At 34.6% G+C, this 15,294-nt stretch overlaps 2 protein-coding genes across 2 annotated transcripts; one reads left to right on the top strand and one right to left on the bottom strand.

Annotated features, from left to right (window-relative positions):
• Nucleotides 1-163: 163 nt before the first annotated feature.
• Arp6 (Actin-related protein 6) lies at nt 164-3,901 on the bottom strand. Its single transcript, XM_089641167.1, has 2 exons — nt 2,729-3,901; nt 164-1,078 (listed from the first exon to the last, which is right to left on the bottom strand). The coding sequence occupies exons 1-2, from the start codon at nt 3,761-3,763 to the stop codon at nt 932-934; spliced, it is 1,182 nt and encodes a 393-aa protein (XP_089497293.1). The 5' UTR covers nt 3,764-3,901; the 3' UTR covers nt 164-931.
• Nucleotides 3,902-4,306: 405 nt separating this feature from the next.
• Nucleotides 4,307-14,554, top strand: Marc (Mitochondrial amidoxime reducing component). Its single transcript, XM_089640750.1, has 7 exons — nt 4,307-4,524; nt 5,223-5,442; nt 6,351-6,584; nt 7,967-8,069; nt 10,774-10,976; nt 12,083-12,157; nt 13,775-14,554. Exons 1-7 carry the CDS (start codon nt 4,509-4,511, stop codon nt 13,899-13,901), a joined length of 978 nt encoding a protein of 325 aa, XP_089496876.1. The 5' UTR covers nt 4,307-4,508; the 3' UTR covers nt 13,902-14,554.
• Nucleotides 14,555-15,294: the final 740 nt, after the last annotated feature.

Below are 15,294 nucleotides of genomic sequence, written 5' to 3'. Positions count from 1 at the left end.
ATAAAGAAGAAATGCCCAGAATACCCGCATTTTCCCCACATAAAGGTTATCCTAGAAAAAATCCAATTCTTGAAAAATGTTAGAAATTCCACACAATTTGGGGAATTCTCCACGAATTGGCAATCATGATGTGGATTTTATAGGCCTTAGATGAATTACTTACGTAGACTGGTTGTGATCAATCAACAGTTCGAACACACCAATCAAACGACGTGTCTTATTAGTTTTTAAAAGGTGATTTATAAATTCTATGTATAATAATATAAAATAAAACTTAGATATTCAGAATCAATTTGTTACTCTATATGAATTTTTTTCCAAGCCATAATATTTTTCACTGTAGTTCCTTATTATCCAGGAAAGCATTAATACCTGGCTTAAGAAGCCTCTGGAATGAGAATGAATAAGAATAAGAATGAAGTAAAAACAATGTTAAATTTTAAATATTCAGACTTTTGTTTGTTAAGTTTTTAGTCCTTCAACGTCCCAATTATCTTCAATTATTAAAAAATCCAAACTTTCTAGAATAACACTGGCCATTCGATTATTGCAAAATTTTCAGAATAACATTGGCTATTTGAATATTCCAAACTCTCTAGAATTACAACAGCTATTCGATTATTCCATAGTTCCAGAATAACACTGGGTATTCGATTTTTCAATATATCCATGGATAATAAAATATTCCAAATTTATTATAATTATTCCACACATTATAAAATAACAGTGGCTATTCGATTATGTATTTCAAACCTTCTAGAATAACGTTGGCAATTTCATTATTCGAAACTCTCCAGAAGAACACTTGTTATTTGATTATTCCAAACTTTCTAGAATAACACTGGCTATTTAAATATTCCAAAACTTTCTAGAATAACACTGGCTATTCAGAGGGTGGGACGCGCCGCATCCCCTCCCTCCGCGGGCGCCGCTAGATGTCGAAGCGCTCGTACGCCAGTGCCTTGCCCTCCTCGTCGTATTCCTCACGCGTCACGCACAGTGAGTAGAAGTCGGGATCGCGCGACAGCAGCGCACCACCGCGCCACGAATACGAAATGGGCTCGTCAGGAAGGGTTACCTGCATTGTTACAGGAATTCAAATATGAGGAATACGGAAAAAAACGCACTTTCATGCTAGAAAACTTGTAAAATAATGGTAAAATATATGACATTAACTTTACAAATCTTTATATATATAATACATGGATGTTTTATTTAAAGAAAGTAGAGAAAAGTCAATGTTTTGTAATCAAGTAGAAAAACAATACATTTTCCGGTGCTTTACATTGCTAACGCTGGCTAAACCTTATGAGATATATCAAAATAATGTACTACAGAATTGTATATCTTAAAAAGGGCTACAGAAAAGTCCGTAATGGTATATGTCTATCTATGTCAGCTAGTTTTATATAAGTTATAATTTTATAATCTTTTTGTAAGGGTTACAACTATATGTATTTAAAAAATGTGAACCAAGTCTTTCCCGTCTTCAACTTCTTGTCTTTTGTGTGGAAGAATATTTTATCAAAAGGAAACTGGTAATATATCATTACATTTATTACACCAGAGATGATAACCTTTTTTGTGCATATTTTTCCAACTCATCCAATGTAAATAGTTGTTTCTTGTACTTATTAAGTTTAATGAAGTATTATTTCAATAATTTGGGCATATTTATCAGTAGGTAGAGTAAGGAAACCTTACCTAAACTAACTAATGTCCTTCTACATAATTAGAGGTAGCCGATATCATTTTATATTAGCAAGGAGTTTTACATCGAAAAAAGAAGAAATATCCCATTTTTAACAGCCAATATAATATTGGAAACTAAACATCATGTAACTTAAATTATATTAAACTTAATGTAAGTATGGATTGGTTTAAAACCTCGCTATTTACGCTATTTTATAGTAGATTTTAATGCTGAATTGTGATTTCTCTTATGAATAACATTGGTATTATTGTTTCTCAGTAATAAGATGAAAATTGGCATGGCTATGTAAAAGCCCAGTTGGTTGTAAATAAAGAGGGTAAAGTTTCTTTACTCTGATTACAGGTGAATATGCCCATATTATTGATGTAAAACTTTGTTTCAACTTAATTAGTTCTACAAACAACTATTTACGTTAGGGGAGACGGAAAAACGTAGGACATAAAAAACATATAAATATAAAATGAGTTTTTTTTACATTAGCTCCACACAGGAGGCCCTGAGGAAAAAATCCCTCAGGGCCTATGTCATTTTTGGGGATGCTGTGTGTGGGGTTTTTGTCAAGGAATGGAAGGAGAGGAAGATCTGTGAAGGAAAAGGTATGAGGGGTGGGAAAGAATCTGGGGGTAAGTGTGTCCGAGAGTGACAGATGTTTGAATTGGTGTACGGCTATGGGCCGAGAAAGTCCTGTTGGAGAAGTAAAAAGTTCTCCCTCAACCAGTCTCTCCAAATTCAACCCACCAAATATGAATAGTTGGGCAAACGCATCCCCCGCCAACACCTAGACATCCTTTACCCCATATTATTAGGTTCTTTAAATAATTTGTGCATATTAAGATTGAAGCAGAATCTTTCAGCAAACATCACTTCATACTAAAAATGGAACTTTAATGCATCTTTTTTACTTTTTTACTCCCCAGATGTAAATAGTTGTTTCTTAAAATAATGTTGAAACAAAGTGTTATTCAAATTTAATTCAACTTTATCATAAATAAATAAATAATAACAAATTTTTACCTTAACATCTAGATGATCAGGCGCCATGGACCGGATATCCTTAAACAGGCGATCCCTGAAGCCGGGGAAGGTGGCGGAGCCCCCACACACAATTATATTGGCCAGTAGGTGGGGCTGCGTCTCCTCAGGGCACGCCCGCACCACTTCCATCACCGCCTCCGAGATGCCCATCTGCTGGATCCCTACATCCGACGGGTAGAACAACAACTCGGGAATAGAAAACCGCTCGTTATTCATCCGCAATGTCTGCTGCTCAGATTCATCTTTAGAATTCACATCTTTAACATAACCTCGACGAATTGATGTGTAATCCGGTAAGACATACTCGCGGACAATTGAGTTTTCTGCAGGTTTCTGCTTTGCAATCTCCATGTCTTTCATGAAATCCTGAGATACGAAACATGTATCCTCTTTCACTTGGTTTATTACATAAGTCTCGTCCATCACATTCAACTGTCGGTATGAAATAATTTCTTTCAAGTGATTCGTTAGAACTTTTCCCCCAACGTCTATTCTGCGGATTCCTTCTCGGTGCTTTTTACCTTTAATGTATGGCACAATGTTTGTGAAACTGTAGCCTACATCTACGACGAGAGAACACATGGGGTTTCCGTGCGTTTTGCGATAATTATAGTCGCATAAATCTGTCGAGTTGATCCGTAATAGGGACTGGCATTCATATTCTTCAAAGAAAATCTCAGTCATTCCTTCTTGAATGGAAGCGAAATTGAACAGAGGTTCTGTGACTATAAGAGGGGTCTCGTTGAAATTGACAGGGCAACAGTCTTTGCTGAACATGTAGTCCCAAATTGTCTTTTGTGTGTCCCAATTCAAAAGAAAGCCTTTTTGAAATGCTAGTATATAATACAATCCGGAAGCGTCTCGACATTCTTCGACTTGATCTCCGATAAAAGGACGCCGGCGCTCAGATTTAGCTTTCATAATGCAATTCGGTACCAACTTGGGTTTGTTGTTGGAATAACCAACCTTCGCCATATACGCGCCGTTGTCCAAAATATAAGCGTTCTCCGACATTTTCGGAGATATTTTTCACTAAAATAATAAATACACTGGGCTTTAAACCCAACTTCGTTCTTGGTGTATTTAGATCACATATGAGTGGTTTATTTATGCATCACAAGTAAAAGTCAAACAATGAAAACGTAAACACGCTCTTTGACAGTTGTATTTTGACACTATTTTACCGCCGTTGGTATTGCCAGACTAAAAAAAAAACATTGAAATTAAGTACTTACACACATCCAACGTATCTTGCAAAATTTTTTAGCAGAAATTATGTAAAATTATTTTTCTTGTTATTATATTCAAAATTCAGTAATATAATTAGAAGATATCTTGCATATTTTAAACAAAATAAAATTATCTTGTTGAGAAAATAATGTCTTGTTTTAGATAACCATATTCAAACATTTGCTTTCATAAATCTTTTGATCCCTCTTATCTTATCGGAAGACCCCAAAGTAAACTTTATAATGGACAATATAACACTTTTGTGACCTCTTGTTTATTATTAATGATGCAAAAACTAACGTGAAACATTCATTTGATAAATTTATTATTTCTTACATGCCCATCTAGTATGGAACTTTGAAGCCATGAATATTCATGAGTTTTTGAGCACTCTATTGTATTTATATCTGTAGTGTTGTTGTCTGTTACCGGTTAATTTAAATTAATTGTTTCGTCATATGTGATATTGGACCAATTGGACACTGGAGAGTTTCTAATCAACCAAGGTCTAGTAAGCAGCTTATTGATTATGTCTTCATTTAAAGGTTTGAGCATATTTTTACATGTAAAACATCTTAATTTAGAGGATTATGATTTATGAATAGAATGAAATTGGCTGAATGCCATAGAAACGATGTTGAGTAAAGTTTAGAGATTTGCGAACTACTGTAGTGGCATGTAGTGGTTTATCTGGTTTTGATTTTGATTGAGAATACCAAGGTGGTTTGAATGATTATAATAATCAATATGTACAACTTTTTATGATTTCCTTGAACTTCATTTGTTCTCACTGATTGCTTATTTGGTTGAAAGTGACTTTATAACTGATAATCATTTTAATAATATTTTTTCTGAATATGCAAGTGCCTACCTAACATAAATTGCTGATAATTTAAAAAATAATATTCTATTTTTAAACAACAATTATTAGCCTGAAACACGTATATAAATTGAAAGAAATCTTCCGAGAAAAGATACATGCCGCCGATGGGAATTGAAAACTTGAAATTGGTAGAGCACCTGACTGGCAATCAGAAAGCTGCAGGTTCAATTCCTGTCGGCGACATATTTTTTTCAATTTATATAGGTGTTTCAGGCTAATAATTATTGCATAAAAGTAATATGTTATCCGTTGTGCTATGCATAAAAAACCGAATGAATGATGAAAATATTATCTCGAAGGAAAAACAATATTCGCCTACATTTTAGATATTATGTTTATTTATCTCACTTCCTTTGTCAGCTCCTGTCAATATCGCAGTTGGGATAGGAGTATTAAGCGCGGCAACATTATTGGCTGCATGGAAATTATATTCAAGGAAGGAAAAGATCCCGGAGAAATGGCGCAAAGTAGGAACCCTCGCCGACCTGATGTGTTTCCCCATAAAGTCCTGCGGAGTCATCAGACTAAACGAGATGGAATGTACTGACCTTGGTCTCCGATCTGACTGGCTTCGAGATAGGTAGATATTGAAATATATCTTTATTATTATTTATGTTACTTTGCACTTTTATATTGTCTTCATGATAACTTGTAGGCCAGAAACGACTGGTAAATTACTGGTTGAACCAATTAAGGTTAAACGTAACACGATTTATGATCTTCGTGTTCATAGATGGACCTAATCAAAATATTTTAGGAATACATTGCACATTATACTTTAAAGTATTTTTTAATTGTTAAATATGAAAAAATAAATAGTTTTGTTCAATTATTTTACCACTCTGTCGCGTCACATGTTCTCCTTATACTCCTTCTGCGTTAATTTGCTCTACATATCCAAACCATCTAAGCGTACCCTTCTTAATCTTATCCATTATGCTTACATCAGTCTTGCATTCTTTCCAGATCACCATATTTGTAGCACGGTCATATTACATGGTATTACCATTATAAAATATGAAATAGTGTACATAACTTTTTTTTTACATTAGCCCCACACCGGAGGCCTATGTCATATTTGGGGATGCTGTGTGGAGGGTATTTTTAAGGAAAGAAAGGAGAGGAAGTTCTGGGAAGGAAAAGGTATGAGGGGTAGGTAGGAATCTAGGGATCAGTGTATCAAAGAGTGACGGACGAATGAATCTATTCCTCCCGCTGATGGGTCGAGAGAGCAGTTGGAGAGGTCAAAGGGTCTCCCCAAACTAGCCACTTAATACACCTCACCCAATAAACCCGAGCACCCCTGCTAAATCACCAAACATAGCGAACCACTACGGATGACCTATGGCTGAAGTATTGATTATCCAATTAATGATTTCCGGGGCAGCGTTATCCAAACCCGTCTCCCAAATGTGCACTGAAGAAATAATATTACCTAAATGCACAATCTGTTCCTTAGTAAAAATAGGTTACTTTATTTTTGATCAGATTTTTCATGGTCGTTACTGAGGTTGGAGGCTGCACAACAGCCAGGATGCACCCCAAGCTGGTGCTCGTGAAGCCCAAGGTGGACGGACACCATCTGGTTCTGGAGGCCCCCAACATGGAGCTGCTGAAGATCGACCTGACCAAGGATTCGGATCCCCAAATCAAAGCTGGGATCTGGGGGCAGACCATGGATTGCCAGGATTGTGGGGACGAAGTTGCTAAATGGTTTTCACGGTGAGGATTACTGTATTATTAGCTTACAATATATTATTTCGCGAGTGTGCAAAGCGTTTCGATTTAATTTATATCATAGCTTCAAATATTAATATGGTAACATATAAACTGCTTACTGCGGTTTACGGTCAATGAATCCACCTAGATTTCAGCTTGTTTCCCATATTTTTAGATTTTATAAAAAAAAAAAATCACTAAATTTATATTTAATTTTAATTAATAAAAATCACCTACCTAAATTTGGGTAGCCATCGCTATAGTGGTTAATATGGTGATATGTAGTAGGAGGAATTCCTGACAATATTTGTTTTTCTCTTTGAAAAAAAAAATCGCTGGGTGGTCATATTTTGGAACCAGGTGGGTGACAACCCTGGCAACCCTGGTGGACTTCATTAAAGGGACTGGGCTACTGCCAAAGGAATAAAGTTTGATAAAACAATTTTTTTAAAGTGTTTTAAATGTGTACAGATGTTATAACTAGTAGTTCTGATCGGTAGACCTAGTGTTCAAAAAAGTATGTTTCTAATTTTCTCTTATTTAATAAATTAAAACCAAAATTTCTCTGAAATTATAAGACTTGTAAGTAGGTACTTAAATACCTACCTACATAATTATAAACTATATAATTATTTATGTAACATTTTTTATTTCAAATAAGGAATTCCATAATTTGTCTAAAGAATCAACACGTGAGTACTTTATTTATGATCATCACTATCTCAATGATTCTTTTTTCAAACTTTTTCGTCAGGCAGATACCATAATATTAAAAAAATTCAAATAAGAAATTCTAAGGACGGGTTGTTTCGGAGAATTTGAACAATTCATCAAATTTCAAAGTTTATTTTAAAGTTCTGTGAAAGATGTTTTCAAGTTCTGTTTTTATTTCAGTTTTGTCAAGCAACTAGCCTATAATAATATAATAACAGAACTTCAATAAAACTTTCACAGAGCCCGAAAACGTCCTTAGGACGGGTTGTTTCGGAGAATTTGAACAATTCATCAAATTTCAACGTTCATTTTCGGGTTCTGTGAAAGTCCTATTCAAGTTCTGTTTTTATATCATTATAGGCTAGTTGCTTGACAGAACTGAAATAAAAACAGAACTTGAAAAAATCTTTCACAGAACTTGAAAATGAACAATGAAATTTGATGAATTGTTCAAATTCTCCGGAACAACCCGCCCTTAATAAACACGACAATTTCACATTTGAAAAAGAATCTTTACTGAACCATTAAAATAGCCACCATCTTGAAACAGAAAACATAATATACAAACACATTTTTTTATATTTAAAGAGAGAAGAAATGCAAAATGGTTGAGTTAAAATAGGATTTCACTACGCTCAGTCAATAATTTGTTGATGTTTTTTTTGTTCCAGTTATCTTATTGGTGAAGAAAAGGGAATGAGATTGGTCCACTGTCCGCAGGATTATAAAAAAGTGCAAAAGACCAAGGAGGCGATTATTGACAAATCTGATTCTGTTAGTATTTTCTATTATCATTGCCTAATTATTATCTTTATTTAGAACCATTATTACATCATTACAAAGAACTGGGAAGAAATTAACATTTTACATTCAGGATGGGTTGTTTCATAGAAAATTCATCAAATTTCAAAATTCATTTTCGGATTCTGTGAAAGTCCTACTCAAGTTCTTTTATTATATCATTACAGGCTACTTGCTTGATAGAACTGAAATAATAACAGAACTTGAAAATTAACTTTAAAACATGAACTTTTTTCAAATTCTCTAAAACAACCCAACCTTAGATTATTAAGAATGCATATTCAGTTAGAATGTGTGTTGAATATTCATACAATTGCATTAAAATGTATAGCTTTAAAAATATAAATTGCATAGTAGAAATAAGTTTGAATGATTTGAAATATTTACTTGATGATATATATTTCTCCAATTAAATAAATAGGCATTAATATGCAAAATATCAAACAACATTATATTTCTTCATCTCAAAAACAGATATTTTTAATTTAACGAAGCTACATTTTCTTTGAATGACTAGACCCTCCAATGTCCCTGCATACGGAGTTAGCCAGCAGTATGCAAGTACTTACATATTTAGTCTGTTGCCATGACCGTTTTTGTGCAGAGTATTAGCACAGGTGTTTTGATTGAAGGTATGATCTTTATCAATAAATGGTTGGCGAATTCGGAAAAGCCATTATTGTTTAATTCTATTGTTGACATTGCATGTTGTTTTACCAATATAGAATGCTGAACAATCACTACAATCTAATTTGTAAATTCCCGAATTACAGATAAGGGGCCGTTCAAGTATTATGTAAGCACCATAGGGGGGCAGGGGGGTCTTTGCTTTGCTTATTTTTGATGACATGGGGGGGTGGGGGGGTCGAGATAGTGATTACGTCAGCACTGCTCAGCAGTACTTATTTTTTTTTTATTCATTGGCAACCCACACATTGTCTATGTTTGAAAACCGAATACATATTCGGGGATTCCCACAAATAATTAATACGTTCAGGTACTCGCTTAGAAGCGAATGGGGGAATTACCGCGCGCTACTCACTTGTCAAAATTTCTTTCATCAATCTATTGTTTCGTTTCAGTACGATTGACGATTTGTAAGCAAATCAAAGCAAGTTAATATTTGTGTTACCGTTGATCCTCTTTCGCTTATGAATCAATAAAAAAACAGAATACATTAACAGAAAAATGCATATAGGTACCAATTTTTATGTAAGCATGGGAGGGGGGGGGGGTAAGAGCTTTGCTTACTTTTGGTGACAAGGGGGAAGAGGGGGTAAAAAATTGTAATAAATCTGCTTACATAATACTTGAACGGCCCCTATGTACAAGTTTGTCATCTTTATTCTTTGAAGTCATTAAAATTTTTCCTAATTTATTGTTTGTATAAAATGTTGGTCTTAATTCAAAAAGGAGGTTTTTTACACTACAGGAAGAAAAATGATTAAACTAATTAAATTGAACCATTAGAAACTAAGATTGTTATAGATTACTGTTTAAATGATGTGAATTAGTTTAATTTTCTTTTACTTCAACAGTAAATATATCAGTACGTACTATTACCACTAGACCTTAATCATGTTGATATACTTGTTCACTTTTGCATCATATTTAAGTTGTTTCGTGATTCGTAAGAAAACTACAAAAAAAATTGTGTGTCGGCTCCTGTAATGCAATGGATATCCAGATAGAGCCTTAACTTCATATATCGGGGGCTTAAAATCAAACAACTTTAGGTTTTAAAGTAAATAGCATTATCTACTAATTAGTACTAATTGAGCCCTTATGTAGAAAAACAGTATAATCGAAATACAACTGTTTTAAGTATATCCGATCCACATTAATAAATCCCATTCTACAGCCCCTACCTTAACCGGGTGGCGACATAGTTACCGTTTTAGCGTTTTATAGCGTTTTTAGTTACCGCAGCAGTCTAGTCCTCAGACCTTCCCATCCTGCTAATCTTGTAGGAGTCGGACTATGGTTGTGGACAGACCTTGATCGTGTTGATGTACTTGTTCACTGACGGAATAATATCAACATAATTACATTTAATCTCGTTGAATTTAATGTTTCAAAGACCCAATCCTGTCTGATTACGTCTAAAAGGGATCCAAATGATAATCTAGTCTCCTTCAACGGAAGCAATCTTCCGAACAGGCCTTCCATTGATATGCTTGGTGTAACTATAAGTGACCAGCTCAGGTACGGGGGTTCCATCGAAGCCAGAGTAAAGCTGGCCTCTCAGAAGCTGGGCGTACTGTACAGGGCCCGCAGATACTTTAATAGTACACAACTGCTGACCCTGTACAAATCGCAAGTGCGCCCTACTGTCGAATTTGGCAGCCATCTCTGGTCCGGAGCCCCTAAATACCTGAAAAAAACCCTTGACTCTGTGCAAAAACGGGCTCGTTTGCTTTGTCGGCGATCTTGGGAATTTCTCCATTCGAATGTTAGACAGCCGCCGGTTATCACCCAGTGAAGTCTAAATCAGCATATAGGTGGATACTGGCTTCTTGTAATTGCACCGATACTTATTTATTGACTCCTCAATCTTCTTCTGTGCAGTCAGTTCACCTCAACCTCGGTCTATCTCTAGTTGGCTTTCACTGCGAAACCCATTTAGTTATGAGAATTCATGTTAATTTATTCTCACGCATTATCCTTTCTATTCCAGGGTGCTTTCCCGGATTTAACCTCCTATAACCTGATCAACGGCAGCTCGATGGATGACCTTAACTCACGGTTGACCAAGCCCATCCCGGCGCAGCAGTTCCGTCCTAACTTCACCATCGAGGGTCCGAAGCCCTACGAGGAGGACTACTGGGAGTGGGTCAAGATCGGAGATGTAGTGTTCAGGGCTGTCCGACAGTGCACCAGGTGAGATATCTTCAATGCTAAATTTTATCTAATGTACAAAAATGGCTCAATACAATGTGATATGTGTGTTTTAAATCTTAGTTGTGAGTCACTAGTTATAAGTATCAGTACTTAGTTGCTAGCTATAAGTCACTAGTTATAAGTATCAGTTCTTAATTGCTAGCTATAAGTCACTAATAATAAATAAATCTTAAGGCGATGCCATACGTAGTAATGCAAAATCATGTGTTTTTGGTTTGAAAATTTGGTGCCTAGAAATGTTTCAGATGCTTTAATTAAATACTGCGAGTAGAATACATCTTGGCCTTTGAAATAATCGAGTATTTTTTAGATAAGTCTTTTTATAAGCCCAGAAAAAAATAATGTATAAGGCCTATGAAAACTGCTTTAAAGTTCAAAATCTGCTACTTACGAACCCATTTTCGGTTATGATTTTATTGTATAATGTAACAAATTAAGTTATTGATAAAATGATCGGAAAAAAATTAAATATTTATGCCTGAACATCAACAAAATAAAATAAAAGGCACTTTTTGGCCATGTTTTTTTCTTGCATAAATCAAAACAGGCGGATGGTGTTAAGCGGGAATTTAAACCTTATCGCCATCTACGTAAGGGTTGTTATTGATAGCGGCTCAATTTAAAATATTACACAACGTAGTGCATCGCCTTAACTGTAAGTTACTAGGGAATTTTGAGCTATGTAATAATTATACATGTTGTTGAGTGGCCATATTTCAATAAGGAGGCTAAACAAAATGAGCTGAGAATAGAGCTTTTTTATAAATAGTTCTGTACCTAATATTAAATTTATTGTCTGACTTAATGTTGTACTCTGGTGAACCCCCACATATTTTGACCACTGTATGTGTTAGGTATAAGCATCATATTTGTCACAACGGAAGTGTATATAATTAATGTACGTAGTTTCGCATTCCTAGATAGGAATTTGAGACTCAATTAATTAATTTTTCATAGGAACAATGTATTTTAGTGGTTGTCAGCTTCAAGCAATAATGGTTACAATCTACAATAACATCTTCTTTAAAATATTCGTAATCATTTTTAGAATTTGAAATTTTAATAATTAAATTTATTTATTCAAGATGCATCCTGACAACAATTGATGTTGAGACTGGAGAAAAGAATGAAGATAAGGAACCCATTACTACATTGAACACGTAAGTATAAAAATATATTAATATGTATTTATATCAGCAAACTTCAGGTAATCAATTATTTATCTCAAATTAATAAATCTCCCACTTCACATATAGTCGTGCACAAGACACTTGACATTGCAGAAAAAATATGTGAAGAGTGTCAACAATATGACATAATTGTGACGCACAATTCAACTATTGAAAACATAGCAATGCAAAATAAAATAGCAGAGAGCACGAGGTTTGACGAAATCTTTATCAACCTTGGAGCATTTATTATATATATTTATATGTAAAACTCTCTTTTTTCAACGCACTGGTTGGACGCAGCGGTTGTTCGATCTTCCAACTAATATAGAGTATTAGGCAATCTTATAAGAACTATTATTATTATATATTTTTACAACAATATAGGCAAGCGACAGCGGTGAGGGGCACCGCGGCCGAGGGTTTTTTTCAATTGGTTCACGTCGAAAGGTTCGCCCGTCCGATCGTAACACTTAAATTATTTATTATTATCATTATCACTTATTATTTTTTTTAATTTGGTAACCAAAGCTTTTAAACCTACATTGATATAAAAATAATAATAAAGATAATGAAAATAATTCAGTAAAAAAAAAAACTTATATTTTCACAAAATGTCAGGGTTGTCATAACTTATCACAGAAAAATACAAGAACTTGCTATTGCTCTTCATCACCAACTTCGAAATCAATATCACTGTCATACGATTCAATAGTGTGGCCAGCTTCATCCATGAAATCTTCCTCCAGTTGGTCATTACCAGATGTATTTTCTTCACCACTCTCCATTGCCGGTCAAAGAAATATTACAATAATTTTCGTAAAACAAAAACTCAAAAATCAACAATAAACAGAAAACACACTCTGTAAACTAAAAATAATTACCTATTTTCACAAGCATCATAAATTATAACATATTAATCACGAAAAGTAAATAAAATGGCAATAAAATTGTAATATTTCAACGGAGAAGTGATAACTGACACAAGATCGAATAAAAAACGCCAAAATGTAACAACCCTGCATGTTGCACTCATATTGACTGCCATGTGAAGCTTTTGGATAGATCACTGAAAAGTCGATAATCTTAATAATCTTGTATGGCCGGCCTGCCATACAAGGCAATGGAGAGCGCGTGAACACGCTTATGGCACATAACCGGTTAAATGGGAATAACAAAGTGAAAAATTTTATGACTTTCATTAATCAGGAACATTTCGCCTCTAGCTTTCAAAACAGTTTTAGCTAAAACATCTTATGTGGGAAAAACTAAATGTTTTTTGCAGTTTTTTGTACGGAATATCAAGGGACTGAAAAATAAAACTTCTTAAGACTGAAAACTTCTTAAGTCAGAACTTCTTAAGCGAGTTTCACTGTAGTTATTTATATTCATGCTAAACGAAAGTTCATGCCAAAATATTGTATTTTCATCAGATACAGATACCATAATATAGAACATCTTAAATCTAATTTTTGAAGGTTTGCCAACATTGCCCATATCATTTTTCTCTTTATTATAATTTCAGGAGATACAATATGTTAACTTTAATTATCTTCTATTATTTATATGCTTAATTTCCGCAGATTGATGCTTTTCTTTAATTTCCAGGTATCGTCTAATCGGAGATCCAAAGAAGAAGAACTTCAATGCCAAGTCTTGTCCAGTAATGGGCATCCATCTTGCTCTCCGTAAAGGAGGAAATGTCAAATTGGGCGACATCGTTGAAGTTGCTTGATAGAGTTTATAAAAAAAATATGTATATTTACAGGGTACATATTAATCATAAACATTTTTTAATTCATAACTTGAAACTGGAATAACGATGGAAATGCGACTTCTCTACATTTGAACACAGTAATTTTTGGAGTTACATACTGTTTACGCAGTCGATATGTTCGTCCCAAGGTGGGATTTGACTTTCTTCGCAAATTTTCTCCACTGGCTGCGGTCACGAGCCATTCGTCTCCAGTTCCTGCCCTGCTCCAAACCTCTTCTACGCAGTAGTTCACCTCTGCCTTGGTCTGCCTCTGGTCACTTCCAACCTTGAAAACATAAATGAACCACTCACTAGATCAATATCTTCGGGTTTTTAGTACTGAGCCCATGGGTCCTAATGTTTGCCATAGATAAAAGTCTGTAACTGAAAAATATACGTCACTACTACACATACTCACCATCGACTAGGATAGAAACTATAAAAAAGGAGTAACCATAGACAATATAATTCTCATTCGGAGCCAACCCATTGGCTAGCCTAAAATCGGCCAATGACAGCGGCCTATAAACATGCATGAAGTTCGTATTGGTTTGTGGAAAATATACGTCACAAGTCACCCATAGAGATTACCGTGTCTTTTTTTCTGACCCACTTTTTTCTCGGAGTTATACCCCCCTGCTTGAAAACCTTTACCACTGTCTTGCCATCTAGTATTCTATCCAAATATTCCGCATTCCTACCAGTTCATCGCAGTTTTCGGGACCTAAAGAATCTTACAATGGTTAGCACCTTTAGAGTTGATGTTATAAAATACTGTTTATATTTTATTAAAGATTTTACAAAGTTTGTTACTATATGCATATTTTTACAATTGTTACTATGTACTGTCAAAATATTTTATACTTAATAAATACATTATGTATATCCAAAACATACCAGTAATATTGTGGAGTTGCTGCCAAAATTGGTAAGTTCATTAGAATAATTGAGTATCTAAAACCAATTTTTCGGTCACTCTCGATAAAATAAAATTTTACTGAAGCAGGCAGACCAATGCGGGTGAACAAACTTCCGATTTTATGTCCGTGTTAAATATTCCCCATAGGAAAAACTAAACCCTTCCACAAATGATCATCTAGTCAATCAACATTATGCAAGTGCATCATATAAGCAAAATAAATACAAAACAATACAAGAACAACACACTCACCAGAGATCAAATAAGAGAGGGAAAATAATTCACCGACTCCAGATATTTTCATATCAGAGGGTTCGGCTCGGTAGAACTCCTAACAGGGCCTATAAATCCTACTGATCCCTCAACATAAATATTTAAAAAATCTTTCGTTATCCTACATTTATCGATCAACAATTTGTTATTATTATTAATCTCCAGTAACTGTCTGCAGTG

The sequence above is a fragment of the Hesperophylax consimilis genome, chromosome 16 (assembly GCF_061612785.1).
Source record: "Hesperophylax consimilis isolate HC1 chromosome 16, BYU_Hcon_1.0, whole genome shotgun sequence".
Lineage (NCBI taxonomy): Eukaryota > Metazoa > Arthropoda > Insecta > Trichoptera > Limnephilidae > Hesperophylax > Hesperophylax consimilis.
Note: the sequence above shows the minus strand (reverse complement) of the source record. Positions and strands in the feature narration are given on the sequence as shown.

Coding starts and splice junctions, on each gene's coding strand:
- Arp6 (XM_089641167.1), bottom strand. CDS start 3,763: ATGTCGGAGAACGCTTATATTTTGGACAACGGCGCGTATATGGCGAAG. Junction 1,079..2,728: donor CTGATCATCTAGATGTTAAG/GTAAAAATTTGT, acceptor GTAACAATGCAG/GTAACCCTTCCTGACGAGCC.
- Marc (XM_089640750.1), top strand. Junction 10,977..12,082: donor GCTGTCCGACAGTGCACCAG/GTGAGATATCTT, acceptor TATTTATTCAAG/ATGCATCCTGACAACAATTG. Junction 12,158..13,774: donor CCCATTACTACATTGAACAC/GTAAGTATAAAA, acceptor TTTAATTTCCAG/GTATCGTCTAATCGGAGATC.